At 59.1% G+C, this 21,181-nt stretch overlaps 1 protein-coding gene across 1 annotated transcript; it reads left to right on the top strand.

Annotated features, from left to right (window-relative positions):
* The first annotated feature begins 7,048 nt into the window (after nt 1-7,048).
* CSK (C-terminal Src kinase) lies at nt 7,049-18,188 on the top strand. The gene is made up of 13 exons (XM_065689004.1): nt 7,049-7,168; nt 12,419-12,494; nt 12,794-12,907; nt 13,388-13,500; nt 14,097-14,316; nt 14,650-14,743; nt 14,818-14,883; nt 15,024-15,123; nt 15,268-15,358; nt 16,078-16,151; nt 16,262-16,457; nt 17,160-17,246; nt 17,340-18,188. The coding sequence occupies exons 2-13, from the start codon at nt 12,480-12,482 to the stop codon at nt 17,520-17,522; spliced, it is 1,353 nt and encodes a 450-aa protein (XP_065545076.1). The 5' UTR covers nt 7,049-7,168; nt 12,419-12,479; the 3' UTR covers nt 17,523-18,188.
* The last annotated feature ends 2,993 nt before the right edge of the window (nt 18,189-21,181 follow it).

Below are 21,181 nucleotides of genomic sequence, written 5' to 3'. Positions count from 1 at the left end.
GAGATTCCAGCGAGCAGGGAGGTGTTCAGACCCGCTAAACAAGCCTGAGAGAAAAGGAGTAACTCTGTCTTTGTGTGTCCAGGCCCTGCCTGGTCACCGGTGTGTGATGCAACCCTGAGCAGATACAGCCTCAGACCCACCTGAACTCATTGAACCAGCCCGAGAAGCTTCACTCTGTGGCAAACTGGCTTTGGATTCATCACTTACTGGCATAATCCCAATACTGCAGGAAAAGCGAGGGACCAGGAGGTCCAAAGCGTGGCTTGAGCCCCAGGTCTTGGAGGAAAAGGAGAAGGATGGTTTAGGACAAACTATGATGTCCATCAGGCAAATAACATCTCCACTACCTCTGATAAGGGCCACAGGTCAAGGCAAGAGAGTCACGAACACCTTTCCACAAGAGACACCCCAAAGCTGGCATTCGCCTACCACAGCGGAATGTTTGGGATCACCCTGGATGTGGATCTGGGTCTCTCAGACCCTGACCTGGTGATTCAGAGGAGCCCTGGCATCATCAGGGACTCAACAGCAGCGTGTGTCACCATCCCCATGGGGTGAAGAGCCTCCATATCTTGTCCATATCAGCCACAGGGGGAACACGCAGCGCTGGTGCTGCTGTAGGACCAGAGCTGGAGCCATTGCGTGACTTTCTGCTCTATCTGCTGATAAGACCCGCAATAAGTGAGTGCAGATACAAAGAAAGAGCGGGGAGGGGGAGGTATTTTTTTCCCCTTTGGAAATGAGTGTTTTATAGCCCCGGGGCAGATAAGCAAATTAATATTAACATTACTGAGGTGAAACAGCCCCTTGGTGGTGGAAGGTCTCCCCAAGACACATTCATCAAGGGCTGATTGCCTCCATTGGGGAAACTGCTGCCAGGCTGGTTCCCCAAGACCAGAGACCCAGGAGAAAAAGACACCCCAGCATCAGGATAGAGAAGGGAAGAGGCCAGAGGGGAAAGAAATGGGCAGGAGATCGTCCTTCCCCATACAGCCCTTCCCTTCATGGTGTCGGAGGCAAAAGACCCCTCTTTACAAAGCCCCATCTTCATTTGGCATTTCCCCCTCCACTTGATGCCGATGGAGGCATCCCATACAGCTGCAGGAGACGTTGCTGGGCAGCTTGCAGAGGCAGGAGGGTCCCCTGAGACCTTGGTGTGACGTCCCTGCACTCGCACATCTCCTTGGACATCCAGGTCCCTCCAGCAGGGATCCCAGGTGAGGCCCCAGCTGGGGATGCTGCAGTCAAAGTGTCCCTTTGATCCCAGCCACCCCAACCCCAAGCCAGGACCTGGACCCCCCGCTTCCTTTGGGGTGCAGGAACTCTGCTCTTCACCACCTCCTCTTCCTCATTTCCTCCTGATAAACAAACCCATTGATGATGGCCGTGAAAGCCGCAGTTGCCCACAGTAGGAAAGGGGCTCCAGCTCCCATACCTTTGCTTTTCCCTGATGACCTTCCTCAATTAAGGCCTTTAATTACTCCCTGCGTAGCCTGCAAGTGCAGGGTGATTTCCTTACCGGAACCGGGGCGGTGATAAGCCAGAGGAGCTGTTATCACTCCACAGCCAATTGCTTTGATTGCCAGTGTAACCTGAGTCAGCAGAGCAGCCCTGGCCACTGGGCTCCAGCTCCTCTTCCAAAGCTCTCTCATTCCCACTGGGAAAGGTCCTTCAACCTGAGACACGTTCCTGGTGCCAGCATCGGGGGTGGTGGCCCCTCCTTGCCATGAAAGCCCCCACACAAGCTCAGGGGACCCCTTGCAGCTCTTCCTCCCCAATGGAAGGCAGGGGGGACTTGCTCCAGCCCATAATGACCCTCCTCATTAAAAGCACATCCTGTGTTTCCAACTTCTTTCCTTTGCCTGTTTGTGAGATGTGTTATCAGGAATCATCTCCCCACAGGGATTAACTCTTGGGTGTCTCCTTCTTGCTGCTTGTCCCCAACACTGGTGGCAGTCCCATGACATCAAAAATAGCAGCCCTTGATGCCCTAGGGCTTAAGATAAAGCTCTGAATCACACCTTAAGCTCTGTTTCTGAGCAATGGGTGCTTTCTTTCTGCCTGCTTTGCGGACACCTCCCTCTGAGCTGGTGACAGCACATCCTCTAAGTGTGGTGGGCTTTGCCCCAGTGTCCTGCTTGCCCACTGCACCAGCAGGCTTTGGGAGCTCCTTCCCATGGAGAAGGAACCCACCAAACACCATCTCTCTCTTTGCAGCTCCATCGGGACAGCGTGGGGCCTGAACCCCAGGAGCAGCAGCTTCACGGTGCGGATAACGTCTGGTTTCTGCCTTTTGGGGGTGAAAATCTCTCCTCAGCCCTCAGCTTCTGGGGTGCTGGAGCTGGTGGGACCTTCCCCCGGTGAAGTTTCCCTCTGCGGTGGGCTGGAGAAGATACTGGTCCTCTGCTGGACCTGTGGATGGAGGGAATCTTGAGCCAAGAGTGCTGGACATGTAAACCATGGCTCTGCCCCTGTGCTGCGAGTGCTCCCAGATCAGTATGAACCCTTCTTCCTGCTCCCATCCTTCACCTCCCTCTTCCCTCTGGAAAGCAGACAGTGTCTGGGCAGATCGATTGCCCTGGGATCATTAGAGGTACAAGGTACCTGTTAATCAGAGACATGAAAGTGGATAAGGATGGAGTTTGTCCCCGGGTTGAGAAGGGAACACCGGAGATGCAGAGATAACGACTCCCTGCACGCAAAGCTCCAGGCTCCTGGAATAGCCTCAGATCTGGCTGTCCCCCACCCCAGCATAGGCATGGGCATGGGCATGGTTTCACATGGGGCCAAGAACAAGTAGCCACAAAGACATGTCCCCATGGAGTCAGGGCCACCAGGTCCCGTAAGCACTGGCAGTGCCAAAAGCCTTTGGGATTTCAGATGCTCCTCAAACCCAGCCTTGGAAGCCGGATGTGGACTGGACAGCCGGGATGTATTATGGGCTGGCAGACACCTGCATGGCCCCAGAGCTGGCATCAGGTGGCAGAAAAGAAGAAGATCTGAGGGGGATGACACAAGGGGGTGTGCTCTCATCTTTCCCCATAGACCCCCCCCAATTGTCCCCATAATAAGGGGTCCCAGCTGAGCGTTCCACTGCTCTCATGACCCTACAATCAGCTCCCTGAGCCCCATCAGGGTGGGTAAAGCAGGGGGGGCCGCAGGCAGCGCAGGGGGTCTCCAGCTCCCATGCTGGAGGTGGGAAGCCTCTCCCAGGAGGCACCATCCCTACGCCTGCTCCTCTTCTGCTTCCATTAAAACCAGCCTGGAAACGAGGATCCCGCGCTGTGGAATGAGCAACCCCCACCCGAGAAGGCTTTGGACGGGAGAAGCCCCCCGAGAGCCAGGGCTGGATCCCCATTCACTGGCGCGGGCCGTCCCTTCCCGCTGGCTCTGGGACATGGACGCCCTCCCGTGGCACCGGTCACACCGGCTCCGCAGTGCTGCGGAGCCAGGCGAGCGGGGGGGCATCCCTGAACGGAGGGGTTTGGGGATGAGCGTTTGGGAAGGGGGGTCTAGAGGGAACTGACCCCCCCTCCAGAGCATCCCACGTCGCGCTGCCCCTGTAGCTCTGGGAGCCGCGGAACCAGCCGAACCTGGCTGCCTTCGGGGGGGCTGGAGCTGGGAAGGGAATTCTCCAGGGTGGAATGAGCCGGGAGTTTCCAGACCGGCTTCCCTCTGATGTTCCCAGCACCGCCTGTGGATCCTCTGCTCCCTAGCGTATCCAACGCAGTAACCCTTCCCTTTCCCCTTTCCCTTTTCCCTCCCTCAAGCAAAGGAACATCGCCCGGTCGGGAGTTTACTCTCAGCTCCTGTGTTGCTTTTTCCCCCCTTTCCGTGGTTTTCCCTTTGCTTGGTGATGCCCGGCAGCTGAAGGGCCCCCTCTCCTGGTGCACGGCAAGGAGATGGCTATCCTCGTCTCCTGGTGCGGCCAAATCCATCCTTCCCTTCCTACCCGGAGATCACCCACTCCAAGCAAAGATCCTTCCCAGGTTATCAGGGATGCTGATGGGTTTGGGGCTGCAGGAATGGACCTTCAGAGGGGAGAAAAGCCCTGACAGCAGCCTTGAGCACTCCTAGCTGTGCATTTGTTGGGGTGTTTCCCTGTTCCTAGGTCTGATGGACTGGGAAAACCTGGGAAGGGGCAGGATTCCCCAGCAAGCTGGGTTGATACCTGCTGTTTTCATCTGAAAGCTGAGACCCCCCCAGCCCCGTGCTGCTCCTCAGCCCCATGGAGGTTGAAATCTCAGACCCAGTGTTGATGTGAGGGAGGATATTTATTGACTTTGGACAGGCCAAGGGGAATGGCTTGAACCTGCCCGAGGGGAGACTGAGCTGAGCTCTTAGGCAGAAGCTCTTCCCTGTGAGGGTGCTGAGGCGCTGGCACAGGGTGCCCAGAGAAGCTGTGGCTGCCCCATCCCTGGCAGTGCTCAAGGCCAGGTTGGACACAGGGGCTTGGAGCAAGCTGCTCCAGTGGAAGGGGTCCCTGCCCATGGCAGGGGTTGGAGCTGGGTGAGCTTTAAGGTCCCTTCAACCCAAACCAGGCTGGGATCCTGTGATTTTAGTTCCTATCACACAGAAATTCCCACCCTCTGAATGGAAACCCCTGGAGGGAAAAACCTGCCTCTGCCCCCCTTCTTTGTCTCTGGCCTCCTGTGTCACCCCACGTCACCCCCCTGTGAGCGTGCAAGCACGGGTGGGTGCACTGGGGCGTGTGGGTAGGCTGGGGCTTGCATCCACGGCTGCGCTTCTGATGCACACAGATGCATGAGCTGGTTTCATTTCCTCCCAGGTCGGCTCTGCTCAGGGACCACGTGAGGATGAGCCCCTTCCCCACCACCCCGATGCCCCATGAACCCACCAGGCCCCAGGGGCAGCTTGGGGCAGCAAAGGCTCTGGGATGCACAACTCCACCAGCAGGTCCTTGGCTCCTTCTTTTCTACAGGAGCAAGGATGTGCTCCCTAAAAACAGGCTGGGGTTTGCAACCCACCGCACTGGCCGCTCTGGCTCTGTCCCCTGACTTTCCCTGTCCTCTGCAGTCCCTTTGTTCCCTTCATGGACATTTCCATCACCTCTTCGTGGTCCTCTCATCCCAGGGAGAGCATCCTCCTCTCACAGCCACACACGGCTGGTACTCCGGAGTGTCTTTGTGGGCGCTCATCCCTTGTTCAGCAGGAGAGGAGCAGAGACGGTGGGAAGAGCTCCTGCCCCTTCCCTCCCCAACCTCCTTGGGGGTACCACACTCAATGTGTGATCTCTTCCCATGCAGTGATGCTGTCCCAAGCCTCCCTGGCCAGCGGAGCTGCTGCCATTGTCCTCCTCCCCAGCTGGATGGGTTTGGGGCACCTACGGCTCAGCAGCTGGATGCTGAAGCATGGGGTGAAGCGAGGGGTAGCCAAAAAGCGGAGAGAGGCAGTGCCTGGGCTTCCTGCTCTGCCCTGCGGGGGCCAGGAAGTGACAACCAGCACCCACCTCGGTGTGGGTGCTGAGGCACCTTTGCACCTTGGTGTTCCACAGAGGCCTCCCAGCGAGAAGGGGGGGTCTCTGGTCCCTGCCCAGCACCCATGGGTCTGTGCCTTTCCGCAGGGATGGAGCAATCCCCAACCATCCCAAGGGACCCACGTGGTGGTGGATAAGGAAACGCTGCAGGATGCCCAAGCGCTGTTTCCTCTCTCCCACCCCTCCTTCCACGCTACTCCCTTGCTGGAACAGCCCCGACACCTCAGGCAGGTTATCAGGCCTGGCCACGCAGTGCCTGCAGTGCAGGGCACCCACAGCTTCCCACCCCACTGCAGCTGTGCCCGGACACCCTCACCCCATCTGCAGCATCGCTGTCATTATCATCATGATTGCTATCACTGTTGCAGGGGATGTTATACCACAGAACCACAGAATCATAGATTGGTTTGGGTTGGAAGGGACCTTAAAGATCATATATTAGCATTTCACATTATATCACATCATAGCATGGCATGGACCATGTATTATTAGTAAATTATACTGTATTATTGCATGTAACATTGTATTATTTATATGTTGCATAAATTACATATAAATATGTTACGTTATGTCATACCATATCTCAATTAAATTATGTTATGCTACGTTATATTAGGCTATATATAATAGGATAGGAAAGGATATCCCATGGCAGAGGGGTTGGGACTAGATGATCTTAAGGTCCTTTCCAACCCTAACTATTCTACGATTCTGTGATACAATGATATCACATCACGTATCATATCATATATTATATACCATTAGTTTATTGTATTACATTGCATTATATTATTGTTATATAGTATGTAATATGTTGTATATGTAGCATATATACTACATACATATATAGTATATATAGCAAATATAGTATATATAGCATATATAGTATATATAGCATATATAGTATACATACTATATATAGTACATACTAGACACTATATATAGTACATAGTATATACTATATACTACACACTACATGCAATATAGTATAGCAATAGTATATTATAGTATTTCGCTGCCATTTAGAGAGCATGTTGATGGCGTTTTGCTACCTGAACACCCCACTGCTGGTTACTGCCGGTTCGGCGGCAGCAGCAGCGGCGCTTCATTTGTATTTTATCGCTATTTCGGCACTGTCTCAGCGCAGCTCCGCGCCCACAGAGCGCGCACCCGCGGCGCGGGAGGCAGGGCCCGCTGCGGGTCCGGGTCCGGGTCCGGGTCCCGGTGCCGGTGCCGGTGCCGGTGCGGGTGCGCAGGCCCCCGGCAGGTGGCGGCCCCGCTCCGCTCCGCTCCGCTCCGCCCCGCTCCGCTCGCCCCGTGCCGCTCCGCGCCGCTCCGAGCCGTGCCGGCGCAGGCGCGCTCCGATTCCGGGCGCCGCTTCCTCCCAGCAGGCCCCGCCGCCCCGGGCGGACCCCGCGCCCCCCGCCCGGCCCGACCCGGGCTGCGGAAGCGCCGCTGCTCCCCCCCCGCTCCCCGCACCCCCCCCCCCCCCCTCCGCTCCCCTCCCGCCGCAACGGGCTCGGCCCCGCCGGGCGGCGGCGGCGGCGGCTCCGGCTTCCTCCGCCCCTTCCGCCCCCCCCGCGCCCCCCCGCCGGCCCAGCCGAGCCCGGAGGCCCCCGGCAGCGCCGCATGGAGCAGCCGGCGGCGGGCTGAGCCCCCTGCCCGAGGGAGGTGAGTGCCGCGCCGGGGCGCGGGGGGGGGGCACGCACACGCGCGTACCGGGGGTGCCCGCACCCCCCCGCACCGGGCTGGGGGTCACGTCCCCGCCGCGGGGGCAGCGGGGCCGGGCCCGGCCGCCCAGCACAGACAATGGGGCCCGCGGGGGGGCACGGCCGCGCTGCCTGACCCGGCACGGGTGACCCCGGCCCCCAGGGACAGCGGCACCGCCGGGGAGGGGGCTGCGTCCTCCGGCACGCAGGGAGCCAGGGACCCGCCGCCCGGGGCAGGGCTGGCACCGCTTCTCTCCCTCCTCCCGCCCCGTCCCCGTCTCCATCCCCATCCTCCCGCCTCATCCCCATCCTCATCCCATACAAAGGCCGGGCCCGTTTGGGTTGCTGCTGGCGGGGTTTTTGAGAGCGGTTGGGGCGGAAGGAGGGAGCTGGGGCCGGGCGTCGGAAGGGGCTGGCAGCGGGTTTTAGGGGTTTTTTCCCCTATTTTCATGCGTTGATGTTCATGTTTCTGGTCCCCGAGGCGGGGACGGGTTATTTATAGCGGCGGCTGTTGCCCGTCGGTTGATCGAGAGTGAAAGGGGCTGTGCCAGCGCGCGGGGAGAAAAGTCACACACAATAACTCCAACCTGAGGTGCAAGGGCTGGGCAGCGCGAGGAGGGTGATGGCTGCTTCCCTTCGCAGCAGAGGGGAGCTCAGCCCGGCTCCCCTCTGGAAGAGCCCATCCCGATCCCTGCCAAGGCAGAGAGCGGCCAGAGAGGACCGTGGGAGCACGGCGGAGGGATGCAGGGAGCATCCCTTGGGTACCCGTTCCTCACCCTGCATCAGCGCGATGGTGGTGATGAAGCAAAGCCTCATCAAGGGGGAGCAGCGCCGGGACAATCCCCCTGGGAGCACGGGGAGGTTTGGGGTGCTCCTCACTCTGCAAACACTGCCTTCCCCCCTTGCCTTCAGTTTGGGGCGGCTGTTTGCAATGAAAACCCTTTGAACCATGCCCCAAGCGGCTTCACCGTGTGCTCATCCCCAAGGATGCCCTGACACCCCCCAGGACCTGTAAGGTCTCCCTGGGAAGGGATGCCGGGGTGATGTGTGGGATAAGGAGGGCGGAAAATCACCCTGATGGGTTGGTTTGTGTAGGAAGGGTGGCAAGGAACAGCCCTTTGCCATGGGGAGGCCGGGGGCAGCATCTCTCCAGCCCTCCACCTGCCTCCTCTTAGGTCTGAAGTGCAGCATCTTCCCTTGATGAGAAGCATAAAGAAATGAAAGCAAGAAAAGGAAAGACCCCCCCGCCTCTCCAGCCACGCAGGGCCGGGGAAGCAGCAGCGGAGCCCTGCGAGCGCAGCCAGCTTGCTGATGAGATAAAGGAAGAACGTTTGTCTTTCGATTAAAGTAATCGTAGGTGTTACTTGTAATAACAGGAGATAAGATCTTTTGGAGAGCGTGAGGATGTTGTCTGGTTTGGGGTTGGGTTGGGTTATTTTTGGTGAAGTTTAAAGAAACTCGAGTTGTTGAGGACTGGAGATGTTGCAGGGAGGCGGATGCGGTGGTGCCTGTGCCCTGAATTCCATGGGAATGAAGCGTTGCTACCATCTACAACTCAGCTTGGTTTAACTGGGGCTGGGCAGGGGCTGCTCCCCGTTTCCCTCCACCTAAGTGGGTTTGAGGTGGAAATGTGGCATCTTTCCCTCAACCCATCCCTTGGTGCCGGTAGGATTTGGTCCGGGGGTCCCAAATTCCCCTGGGTACTGGTCCCAGCCTGCCCATGGGTCTGGCGCAGCATGATTTTGGCTGGTGGTTGACAAGAGGAAAGGTTTCCCTGGTGCTCTTTGGATTATGGGGGTACCTGTGGTATTCACCATTCCTGCCCTGCCCGCCTTCCCCCGCTCTTCACTATGAACCGGGCTTCCCAGAGGGAAATCTGGGAGCGGGGAGGCAGTGGGGGTGAATCTTGGCCCTTCCCGGTACACAGCATGAGGCTGAGGTTCCTTTCCTGGCCAGAGCAGAGATGCTCGGGCAGAGAAGGGGCACTCTGGCTGCTTCCCAATGGGGATGGGGATGGGATGTTTCCAGGGGGAGCGAAGCCGTCTCCCGGCAGAGCTGAAGAGCCAGACCTGGCGCTCGGCTCTGCTGAATCTGCTGGGCGGCTCCCTGGCTATTTTCTTAATGATCATTTATTTGCTTCGAGCTGGCTTCTGCTCTTGCGCATCCTCCCTGGGGAGGCACCTCTGCTTTGAGAAGGGGCCCTGGCCGTGTCTTCGCGCAGCCCACCGGCTGGAAAAGCAGGGAACGCTGCTGCCTTGAGGCTCGGGATCCAGCGCCACATCCTTGTCCCAGCGCCGGCTCCCATCGGGATAAGGCGGGATGGCGGAAGCGAGCGGGGGCACGAGGCTGGGGCCGTGCTGGGTGACAGCGGGTGACGTGCTCGGCAGGAACCGCTGGCTGTCACATGAGGCCACCGCAGGCACAGCGCCCTGGGGGGCCGGGTGGCAGCGGCCTCGCTGCTCTCAGGGGTACAGGGTTTCCTCCTCCTCTGAGGCAGAAATGAGGTAGCCATTAAAGCGAGGTGGTAAATAACCGGGCCGCTGCTTAGAAGTCACCTGCGGGAGGTCGGTGACAAGATACAGGGGCACATCAGGGCAGCCCCGGTGCCGTTAACCCCCTCCCCTTGTGCTCTCTTTATGCCAGTGCCACCACGCGATGTCCGTGATCCCCAAGGTACAGACTGCCATGGAGCGGGTTCCTTGAGATGGGGTTTGCTGGGGCAGTTTCCTCTTTAAAAGGGAAAGAAAGTGCTCTTTGTGAGGGCCTGAGAGCCCAAAGGCGGGCTGTACGTTTTGGGGCCCCTCTGCGTTTGTAAGCTCTAAATACTGGTGACATTCGTGAGCTGAAAGCCCTAACAACCATCCTTCGGGAGTGGAAAGATCCTGCGCTGGTGCAGGGTGGAAGTGGCTTTTCCAGCCTCGTGGTCCTGGGATCGGACTTAGGGCATCCAGGTGATGTTCCCTGGCATCCCAGCCTAGCTCCTGCGGGTTTTCCAGCTGGAGTCAGACCCAGGGTGAAGCCTCCTCCTGCTGCTTTCTCTCCTTTGGGTAGTTTAGGGTTAGAATCGCAACCTCGGAGCGGCCGGGTGGTGGGAAGCGCTGACTCAGCGCTTTAGGGATGAGCTGGTCCTTGAGCAACACCCGGGGCCAGCTCCTGCTCGGTGTCCCCACAGTGTGCTGAGTGGGGAGCAGGGGCTGAAAGCAATGGGCAATTCCCTCTGCAGGGATGCAGAAGCGTCTCTTCTTCAACCAGCTCCTTCCAGGTGTTAGCCGAGTCCCTCCATGGACTGATGGAGGGCTGTAGTTTGTTCCCTGTTTCCCTTGGGCTGCGTTTCAGACTGCTGCTGTCCGGACCCTTTGCTCCACACCAGGTGTAAATTCTGAATTTAACCAAAACTCAGCTTGGAAACGAGTTGGAGATGGGGCGGTTTTGGTGGGCTGTGTTCCCAGCTGCGCTCCCTCAGCCCCTGGCCACCTCGATGGCTCTGTTCCCACCTCATGGGTGCTATCAAGTAGGGTTTGGGTGCCGTCTCCAGATGCTGTTCTTCATCAACAGCCCCATGGCTGGCTGGGAAGAAAACCCAGTGCATGGGGCCCGGACGCTGCAGGGATGGGCTTCACTGGAAACCCCAGTGCTCAGCTTCAGGTCCTCAAACCCTGCCCTTGGGGTGAGTGTCTGAGCCTTGACTTCTCTCTGCTGCCAAAACCAAAGGGCCCTGTGGCCTGGGGGACGGTGAAGGAGGTGGTGGGAGCGTGATGCCTGTTCCGGAGGGTTCCGGGCATGGCTGCGGTGGAGCCGGGGCCGTGTCCGCGCGCGCTCTCTTCCTCCCTGTGGTTCTGCCCCTTATCTCCTTCCTCCTCCAGCCTTGCCTCTTGTTTCAGTTCCTCCTTCCCAAACTATTTTGAGCCGCTGCCAGCCCCGAACCCATGCAGTGGATTCAGGAGCACCTGGGGGGGTTTTGGGGCAGAGATGCCCTTCCTGCATCCCGCGCATCCCGCTTCGTGCCCCCCGCCCGGCACGACCCCGTGCCCCAGCCCAAGAAAGCCTGGTTTGATGCTGGGGGTGGTGACTTCATCCCTTCCCCGGGGTCCGAGCAGCGAGCATAAAGGCGGGTTTGTTCCCCTCCCACATGCTGGGGCAGGATGCGACCCAGCCTAGCGCCTCGGGGTGCTGCCGGGGGGTTGGTCCTGCAGGGAATGGATGTGGTTTATTTCCTTTGGATCCGGGGCCTGGGAAGCTCCCGGGGCTGGATGTTTCCATGTGGGGGTCACCAGGCACTGCGGGAGAGCAGGGTTCTGGCCGTGTCGTCCCCAGTGCTGCCAAGGAGGGATCAGGATGTGTCTGGATATGAGCGTGGGGCTTTGGGAAGCAGCGTCTTGCTGCCTGGATCCCTCATGCCTCAGTTTCCCCCTTGGTGCTGCAGGGACCATGAACCACGTCACCGGCAGCCCCTGTGTCTGCGTGTGTGTGTCCCTCCATCCCCATCCCAGCTGAAAAACACTGGCTGAGCTCCCAGGGCTGCCCACAGCCCTCCGAATGGCTTCAGCATGAGGAGGCTCTGCAGGATGAGGCTGGCCTGGGTGGGGGGTTCCAAGGCAGAGGGTTTGGAGCTTCTCGCTGCTGGTTCTGCCACAACGCAGCAGCCACCCTGGGCTGGGAAATGGGCTTCAGCGGCTCTTGGAGGTCGTCTCTGCTCCCATCCCATCCCCGGGCATCTCCCTCCCTCTGTACCGTCCCGTTTCTTCCCTTGGATCCTTGATGCTGATGCTGCAGTGGTCACGCAGCACATAAACCTCCACTCTTAAGAAGCTGGATCCATGCAAATACCTTATAATCCGGGTGAGCAGTTCTGCGCTGGTCCCACTCCCGGATGAGTGGACCCAGAGCTCTCGCTTCCGCATTGCTCTGGGGACGTGTTGGAAGCAGCCCCTTGATCTGTTCCCTTCTTGGTGGTTAAGAGCTGCTGACGTGGCTCTGGGAGCATCCTTTGCAGCAGGGTTCCTTGTGCATCATCCTTACACAGCCCACCATGGCTGGTTGTGGCTGCTCCATCCCTGGCAGTGCTCAAGGCCGGGTTGGATGGGGCTTGGAGCAAGCTGCTCCAGTGGAAGGTGTCCCTGCCCATGGCAGGGGTTGGAGCTGGATGAGCTTAAGGTTCCTTTCCAGCCCAAACCAGTCTTGGATTCTAAGTTGTCCTTTGCCCCTGCTGCAGGTCTCATGGTACCCAGTGACGTGTCCCCCCTGTGAGAGTCGTGCTCCAGCCTCCTGAGAAGATGTCAGGGATGCAGGTGAGCACTGGGCAGGGATGGAGTGGGCTCTTCACCCATGCAGCGGTGGTCCCAGGGCTCAGGAGGGACTTGTCCCCATCCCCCTGTGCCCTGCAGAAGCCCAGCACTGTGGGGACCTGTGTTTGAGCATGTCTGTGTCCCTCCATCCCCATCCCAGCTGAAAAACTCCATCTGGGCTGCCCCAAATCCCCCCGAGTGCTGCAGGTTGAAGTGAATCCCTTTGGGTTTGCACGAGGATGGGTTGGGGGGGCCGGGGGTGCTCAGCCAGGCTCTGACACCATTCTGCTGTCCCCGGCCAGGCTGTTTGGCCGTCTGGTACAGAATGTATCGCCAAGTACAACTTCCATGGTACCGCCGAGCAGGACCTGCCCTTCAGCAAAGGAGACGTCCTGACCATTGTCGCTGTCACCAAGGTAAGGCCATCCCCTCCCCATGGCAGCACCCTGCTGCCAGCGCCATGCCGGGAGCATCCCTGCATCCCGCCGCACGCTGTGTCAGTGCGATCTCCGGGTCCCGATGGACGTCCCGCAGGGCCGGAATGGGGCCGCGCGTTCGGTTAATTAACTCACGGCCTCCTTAGTTAAGGTTTCTCCAAATTGGAAGCCTCTGGAGTGCCTCCTGGGAGGTGGAGGAGGTTGGGATGAGGATCACGTTGGAGCGATGCTTGGTGCCGGGGTGGGAAAGGAGAGGGGCTGTGGCTCAGGGGGTTCTGGGGTACCCAACAGCCTGGGAATGGGGTCGCAATGACCCCCATGGGGCCACCAGCACTGACCTCTGTGGCTGTCCCTGCGCACCCCGTCCTGCCTGCAGCTTGGGGTCATGCAGAGCTCGGGTGCGATGCTGCTGTCTCCGGAGGCCGTGGGCTCCTTGTGACATCTCTGCTGTCCCTGCAGGATCCCAACTGGTACAAGGCAAAGAACAAGGTGGGCCGGGAGGGCATCATCCCTGCTAACTACGTGCAGAAGCGGGAAGGGGTGAAAGCTGGGATCAAGCTCAGCCTCATGCCGTGAGTATCTGCTGGGGATTCAGCCATGGGGAATACTGGGGGGAGCATCCCCACTGCATCAGACCAGAGACCCTGCTGACCCCGTGTCCAGACAGAATCCCTGCAGGGTTTAGCGAGGTGGGAAGGCAGAAGGAGCAGGGGCCTGGGCTTTCCCAAGTGGATTCAGGATCCAGTGCTGCTGGGAAAAGCTCTGAGCACCTTTGGAGCTGCCTGCAGAGCTGGGAAGGTGATGGATGGTTGGGTTGGATGCCAAAATAGGTCCTTTCCCCACAGTGATGGTTGTGAAGGCTGCTGGGAGGAAGAATGGGGTCGAAGTGGGGTCTGTGTGGGAGAGGTAGGAGATGGGCAGATGGGTGGATGGATGGGTTTGATATCCCTGCTGCATCCCAGAGCCTCCAGTGACCCAGTCTGGAGGAGCGAGGGCTGCTGTGGGGAGGGGAGCAGGATGCCGTGGAAGGAGCTGTGTGATGGGGCGCATGGGGGTACCAAGGAGGAGCATGAGCAAGCTGGCTCAGCGCAGGCAGGGCTGAAGGCTGCTCCACGTCCCCATCCCAACCACATCCCAATGCTCACCCTGCCCTGTGCGCCCCTTGCAGGTGGTTTCATGGGAAGATCACTCGGGAGCAGGCGGAGAGGCTGCTGTACCCCCCCGAGACGGGGCTGTTCCTGGTGCGGGAGAGCACCAACTACCCCGGGGACTACACGCTGTGCGTCAGCTGCGAGGGCAAGGTGGAGCACTACCGCATCATCTACTCCTCCAGCAAGCTGAGCATCGACGAGGAGGTCTACTTCGAAAACCTCATGCAGCTGGTGGAGGTGAGGGCCCACTGCTCCTGTCCCCGGCGGCCAGCATGGGGACCATAGGTGTGAGGCTGGGGGAGCTGGGGCATATGGGTCTGAGCTCCCACCCAGAGATGGTGGGGCCTTCTCTGCCCACCCCATGGGGCAAAGTGGAGGGCAGGGACAGGATAAAGGCAGTGGCTGGATGGGCAGGAGGAGGGATTGGGACCCCCGCGCTCCCCCTGTGCTCCATCCGTGGCCTTGTGCTGCCACCTGGTGGGATCCCAGAGCCTGGCATCGCCTTGGCGGGGATCCCCCCACCCGTGGTGTCCCCCACCCCACTGCGATGTCCCCGTGTCCCCTCCCCAGCATTACACCACGGACGCGGATGGGCTCTGCACCCGCCTCATCAAACCCAAGGTGATGGAGGGGACGGTGGCAGCGCAGGACGAGTTCTCCCGCAGTGAGTGGCCGTGCCCCTTCCCCGGCTCCTGGGGACCCCCCAGCACCCCCTCACCCTCCTCCTCCCCCTCGCAGGCGGCTGGGCCCTCAACATGAAGGACCTCAAGTTGCTGCAGATCATTGGCAAAGGGGAATTCGGAGGTAAGCCCCCTGCCCCCAGCGCTGTGGTAGCCCTAAGTTGGGGGGGGAAGAGGCTCTGCAGCCCCCCAGGGTGATGGTGGGGCCCTGGGAGGCCGGGATGCTTCCCCGTGTCTCCTGTGCCCGTCTCTCCCGGCCTGCAGACGTGATGCTGGGGGATTACCGGGGGAACAAGGTCGCCGTGAAGTGCATTAAAAACGATGCCACAGCTCAAGCCTTTCTGGCGGAGGCGTCCGTCATGACGTGAGTGTTACCGGGGGGCGCAGCGCAGGGGAGCGGGCTCCTCTGTCCATATGAGCAGGGCTGGGTGGTCCCCAGCATCCTATGGGGACCGTGGGACCCCTTCTTCACCCCAGCCCCTACCCTGAGCCCTCCGGTGCCTCGCAGGCAGCTCCGACACAGCAACCTGGTGCAGCTCCTGGGGGTGATCGTGGAGGAGAAGAGCGGCCTTTACATCGTCACCGAGTACATGGCCAAGGTGAGACCCCCACCCCCTGTCCCCTCTGTGTCCCCACCAGGGTTCACCCCACAGACCCAGCTTGGGTGGCATTGCCCTGGGGCCACGGTGGTGGTTGGAGGTTGTGTGTCCCATTGCTGGCTCTGAGGGAGGGATGTCGTCCCACGCAGGAGGGGCAGTAGGTGGGATGCTGACCCTGATGGCATCATGAGACCCCACTTGCAGCACTGTGCAGTTCTGGTGTCTTCAACAGAAGGGCATGGAGCTGTTGGAGCAAGGCCAGAGGAGGGTCACAATCAGGGACTGGAGCAGCTCCCGTATGGAGCCAGGCTGAGAACACTGGGGCTGTTCAGCCTGGAGAAGAGAAGCTGCGTGGAGACCTCAGAGCAGCTTCCAGTGTCTGAAGGGGGCTACAAGGATGCTGGAAGGGGACTCTTCGTCAGGGACTGCAGCAATAGGACAAGGGGTGATGGGTTCAAACTGAAACAGGGGAAGTTCAGGTTGAATCTAAGGCAGAAGCCCTTCCCTGTGAGGGTGCTGAGGCGCTGGCACAGGGTGCCCAGAGAAGCTGTGGCTGCCCCATCCCTGGCAGTGCTCAAGGCCAGGTTGGACACAGGGGCTTGGAGCAAGCTGCTCCAGTGGAAGGTGTCCCTGCCCGTGGCAGGGGTTGGAGCTGGATGAGCTTTGAGGTTCCTTCCAACCCAACCCATTCCATGATTCTATGATCTCCATCCCTCCAGGGCAGCCTAGTAGACTACCTGCGGTCGCGCGGGCGGTCGGTCCTCGGTGCAGACTGCCTGCTCAAGTTCTCCTTGTAAGTACAGGCCCAAGCACCAAGGGTTGGCCGTGCCCACCACGCTGACCCACACCCAGCAGCGTTCTGGGGCCTCCTCGCTGAACCCCTTCCCTCCCCACCCCAACCAGAGATGTCTGTGAAGCCATGGAGTACCTGGAAGCCAACAACTTCGTCCACCGGGACCTGGCGGCGCGGAACGTGCTGGTCTCGGAGGACAACATCGCGAAGGTCAGCGATTTTGGGCTGACCAAGGAAGCCTCCTCCACGCAGGACACGGGGAAGCTGCCCGTGAAGTGGACAGCACCAGAAGCACTTAGAGAAAAGGTGGGTGAGCAGGGACTGGATTGATAGAAGGCAGAAGCTCTTCCCTGTGAGGGTGCTGAGGCGCTGGCACAGGGTGCCCAGAGAAGCTGTGGCTGCCCCATCCCTGGCAGTGCTCAAGGCCAGGTTGGACACAGGGGCTTGGAGCAAGCTGCTCCAGTGGAAGGGGTCCCTGCCCGTGGCAGGGGTTGGAGCTGGATGAGTTTAAGGTCCCTTCAACCCAAACCAGGCTGGGATTCTATGATCCCCACAGGATGAGGATGTGATGGAGGCTCATGGAGAGGGGTGCACCCCGCATTCCCCCAACTAGTAGTGACAGGACAAGGGGTAACGGGTTAAAACTTAAACAGGGGAAGTTTAGATTGGATCTAAGGAGGAAATTCTTTCCTGTTAGGGCGGTGAGGCACTGGAATGGGTTGCCCAGAGAGGTTGTGAGTGCTCCATCCCTGGCAGTGTTCAAGGCCAGGTTGGATGAAGCCTTGGGTGGTTTAGTGTGAGGTGTCCCTGCCCATGGCAGCGGGGTTGGAACTGGATGATCTTGAGGTCCTTTCCAACCCTAACTATTCTATGATTCTATGAACTTATCCATTCAGAGGTGGTGCTTGAGCCCCAGTCCCTGCTGTCTGACCCCTAAGACCAGCTGCCCTGAAGATCTGTTACCCGCATCCTTACCCGACCCCACTCACGAGGCTTCTCTCCCTCCAGAAATTCTCCACCAAGTCGGACGTGTGGAGCTTCGGGATCCTCCTCTGGGAAATCTACTCCTTCGGGCGAGTGCCTTATCCGAGAATTGTGAGTGAGGACCATGCCCGTGCGCTCAGGGCTGGGTGCGCGGAGGGGGCACCCACCCCCTCCCCACCCTGACTCCCTCCCCTGTCCCCCCAGCCCCTGAAGGACGTGGTACCCCGCGTGGAGAAGGGCTACAAGATGGATGCTCCCGATGGCTGCCCCGCTGTCGTCTACGAGGTGATGAAGAAGTGCTGGACGCTGGACCCCGGCCACCGGCCGTCCTTCCACCAGCTCCGTGAACAGCTAGTGCATATCAAAGAGAAGGAGCTCTACCTGTGAGGGGGGGCACCGGGAGCGGCCAGGAGGGAGCCCCGGGGGTGCTTCACACCCCCCCCCCCTCCAATTCTCCCGGTTGCTTCCAAACTTCCAAATCAATCTGATTTTTTATTATTATTTTTTATTTTTTCCCAGGTTTTGGGGTTTTTTTGGGGTCTCCCAAGTTCTTTTTTTTTTTTCTGTTGTTTTTATTTTTGGGTTGGGGGGGTGGGATTTTTTGTTTTCCAAATTTGGGGGTTTTTGTTGTTGTTGTTGGGGTTTTTTTCACTGTTTTTTATGATTTGCAGCAGGGCCCAGCCCCGCGCTGGTGTTTTCCTAAAGTACGAATCTTATTTTTTAATGTAACTAAAAGAAAACACAAAAAAAAAAAAAAAAGAGAAGAAGGAGGAGGAGGAGGGCGATAGAAGAATAATAATAAACTCAGCCAATGAACCGGACACACGGCAAGGAAACCCCAGCGACAGAAGTGATGGTTACAGGGGAGCCGCCGCCGAGCCGCGGCCCCGCGAGCCGCTTTCCTTTTGGGTTGTTTTGCTTTAAACTCGTCGCAATGTTTGCATGCTGTCTCCAGAGGCCTTTTTTTCCAGTCCTGTCCAGTGCTTTATTCTCATGTAATGCTACCGACTGTGAGATTCAACCTGTAATAAAAAACAGAACACGACAACCAAACCCCTGCCCCGACGCACGCGGCGCATCCTGCTCGCTGCTCCCCGGCTCCTGTGGGGATGGATGGTTCCCCCCATCCCTGGGCAGTCGCCACAGAGCTGGGGTGAGCAGCTTGGCTCCATCGCGCCCATGGGAGCGGGTGAGGTTGATGCAGGGATGATGCTGCCGAAGCTCCCCTTTGAGCCAGGCTTCGTCTTCCCCCTTTGGCTGCCCCATCCCTGGCAGTGCCTAAGGCCAGGTTGGACACAGGGGCTTGGAGCAAGCTGCTCCAGTGGAAGGGGTCCCTGCCCATGGCAGGGGTTGGAACTGGATGAGCTTTAAGGTCCCTTCAGCACAAACCAGGCTGGGATTCTATGCTTGGACAAAGTGGTGGAAGACCTGGGGATACCTTCTGGGGCTTGTTCCCTCCCCTGCTTGTCTCAGCCAAGGAGCTGAAGGTGTCTGTGCAATGGGACTCCCCAGATCCCACACCCTGAAGGAGGTGTCCCTGTGGAGTCCGTGCTGCCTTGAAGCATGGAGGTGGTGTCTGGCAGGATTATGGCAGTTCCCCTCATCCACAGAGAATTATTCAGTGTTAAACGATGCACAGGGCATCAGCTTTACCAGCTGCACAAACTGGAGCCGGGAGCTCTGGGTCTGCTTTTGGGCCAGGATGGAGACAGATTCCTTTTGGCAGGAATGATCGAAGGGAAAAACAGGGAGTGCTGGGACAGCAGGTACGGCTCAGGTCGGGCTGGGAAGGAGGATGGAGTGACATGGAAGTGGTACCTGTGGAAGTCAGGTGCTCCTGCCCCTGAGGCAGGACAGGGATGTACTGGGGCTTGGTCCACCGCAGGTTTTATTTCCCCTGGGCTAACCCCTGCACCCTCCATTCCTCCTCGTGCTCCAGCAGGCCCCAGCTGTATAAGCAGCTTTACTTTTGGGGCTTATGAAGATTAAAGTCATTTACAGGCAAAGCCTGCAAGGAAGATGCTGTTGAAATGGCGAGCAATACCCAGCGCCTTCTTGTGATGGTGGTGAAACCCTAACCCAAAACTCGGCCAGACCTTGGGTTTTCCTCTAAATGGCATCCACCACCAGGTCTGTGCTCAGTCCCATGGGCAGAGGGGAGCTTTGGAGGGGTTTGGTGCCATGATGGCATCCTCAGCATCCCAGGATGCACCTGGAGGATGCTGGCAGGGGCTGCTGTAAGAGATCCTGCTCACTGCAGAAAGGAGGCTGAGCCCTGCCAAGCCCCTCCTGATGCCAGCCCCTGTGCCTCGGTTCCCCCATGCCGGGCTGTTTGCTCCTGACTCCTGTCGCTGGATCTCCCCCGCTCTGGGCTGCTGCCCATTGATGCCCAGCCAAGGACAGCCTGTATCCCACAAGGTGCTTTCTCCTTAGGGATTGGGGGCTGTTCCCATCATCTCTGAACCCATCAGCAGCCTGGGGGGGATCCAGGCTGCCGGCTCCTGCGTGACGCCCGGGGGCTGCTGTGTCCCTTGGGTGCTGGCTCACAGCGTGTCCCCTCTTCCTCCTCCTCCTCCTCTTCCCATCAGCGACAGGGAGATGGGCACTGGGCCCAGTTGTGTCAGCTCCCATCCTGCCTCAAGTTCTCAGTGTGAATCATCAGCAGCAGGCAGGGAGTGATTGCTGCTGAGCGCCGGGGTGCCCGTGACACGGCACAAAGGGACTTGCTTTGCCTCTCCCTCTGCCTTTGCCACATGGCTTGCCAGGAGACACAGCTCCTGCGAGCCAGCCCCTGGCTCTGGGGCAGAAGGAGCTTTGCTTTTCCTTCCCTGTCCCAGCTCCTTCACCTGCTTCCTCCCGCTCCCTCTTGGAGCAGCCTGTCCCATCCCTGCTCCCAGCAGCGATGCTCTGACCTTTAGCTCTGACCCTTCCCTACATCCCAGCCCTGCCTTCTCCCCTTACCCCAGGGCTGCAGGGAGCCTTCCCCTCCCTCAACAAACTTCAAAGGGAACCCATCTGTTCCCAGCGCAATTCCAGCTGCAATGCCTCGCTGCTTCCCATTTCCCAGGGTTGCGAAGCATCCATCCCAAGAGGAGGGGGTGCACGGTGCCCCCTCCCAAGCTGCCCCAACGCCTAACTCAGTGCTGCTTGGAGGAAACTACAAGCTCCCATTATGGCCGGACGAGGCTCCTTCTGCTCCATCCGTGATGCGCGGGCTTCCAGAGCCCTGGCATCTGTGCCCTGCCCGCCCGTCCCCCCCTGCACGCCTGGCGTTATCACCAGCACTATTTATAGCACAAAGCCGCTCCCAGCGCCGCTCCGCTCCGTTCACCTCATCCCGCTCTGCCTTTTCCTTCGGAGCACTCCAGGAAATGAAGGCAAGGCTGGAAAGATCCCCCGTGGGAAAGCTGTGCGTGTGCGTGTTCCGCCTGGCGTGTGCCTTTGCTCCGGGCTGGCTCTGCACCACCGGCAGCGAGGCAGCACATGGTGTCCCCATGTGCCTGTTTACATGCTCCGTGTGTCTGTCCGGCTGCATTTGTGTCACTGCTCGGGTGCAGGCTCTGCCAACCCGCACCCCGAACACCTCAGCAGCATCGCTCCTCGGGCAGGGGTTACAACCACCCTGGCCTGTGCTGTGACCTCCTCCCCTGCCTGGTCACCCTCCTCTTCAGCGGATGTGCCCGCAGCATCCCAAAGCCTGCATCCCTTGGGCAGAGGCTGCCTGTCCCTGCGCACAGCTCTGGCAGGACCGTTCCCATCCCACACAAAGAAACCCTGTGCTCGAACACTGAGTCTGGGAACCCGCACTCAGCCCCGCGTTGGTATAAGGGGGCTCAGAGGGAATTTGGGGATATCTCAGCAGCATCCCAGCTTCCCTTCCCAGGTCCCACAGAGGGGATGCTCTGCTAGGCCAGCCCAGGGCCATTATCAAGGTAAGTCTGTCATTCATTGCCAAAAAAGTGCTAGAAATGTAAAAACACTGTAATAAGGCAAAACCACTGTAATAAGGTAAAAGTATTCTGTATTTCTAGAGGAGAGCTGGGCAT

Source organism: Lathamus discolor, chromosome 8 (genome assembly GCF_037157495.1).
Source record: "Lathamus discolor isolate bLatDis1 chromosome 8, bLatDis1.hap1, whole genome shotgun sequence".
Classification (NCBI taxonomy): Eukaryota; Metazoa; Chordata; class Aves; order Psittaciformes; family Psittacidae; genus Lathamus; species Lathamus discolor.
Note: the sequence above shows the minus strand (reverse complement) of the source record. Positions and strands in the feature narration are given on the sequence as shown.

What these genes read in the sequence shown, in the direction of transcription:
- CSK (XM_065689004.1), top strand. An exon ending in ACCTCATGCAGCTGGTGGAG is followed by an intron (nt 14,317 to 14,649) that starts GTGAGGGCCCAC and finishes TCCCCTCCCCAG; the next exon opens with CATTACACCACGGACGCGGA. An exon ending in TGCCTGCTCAAGTTCTCCTT is followed by an intron (nt 16,152 to 16,261) that starts GTAAGTACAGGC and finishes CACCCCAACCAG; the next exon opens with AGATGTCTGTGAAGCCATGG.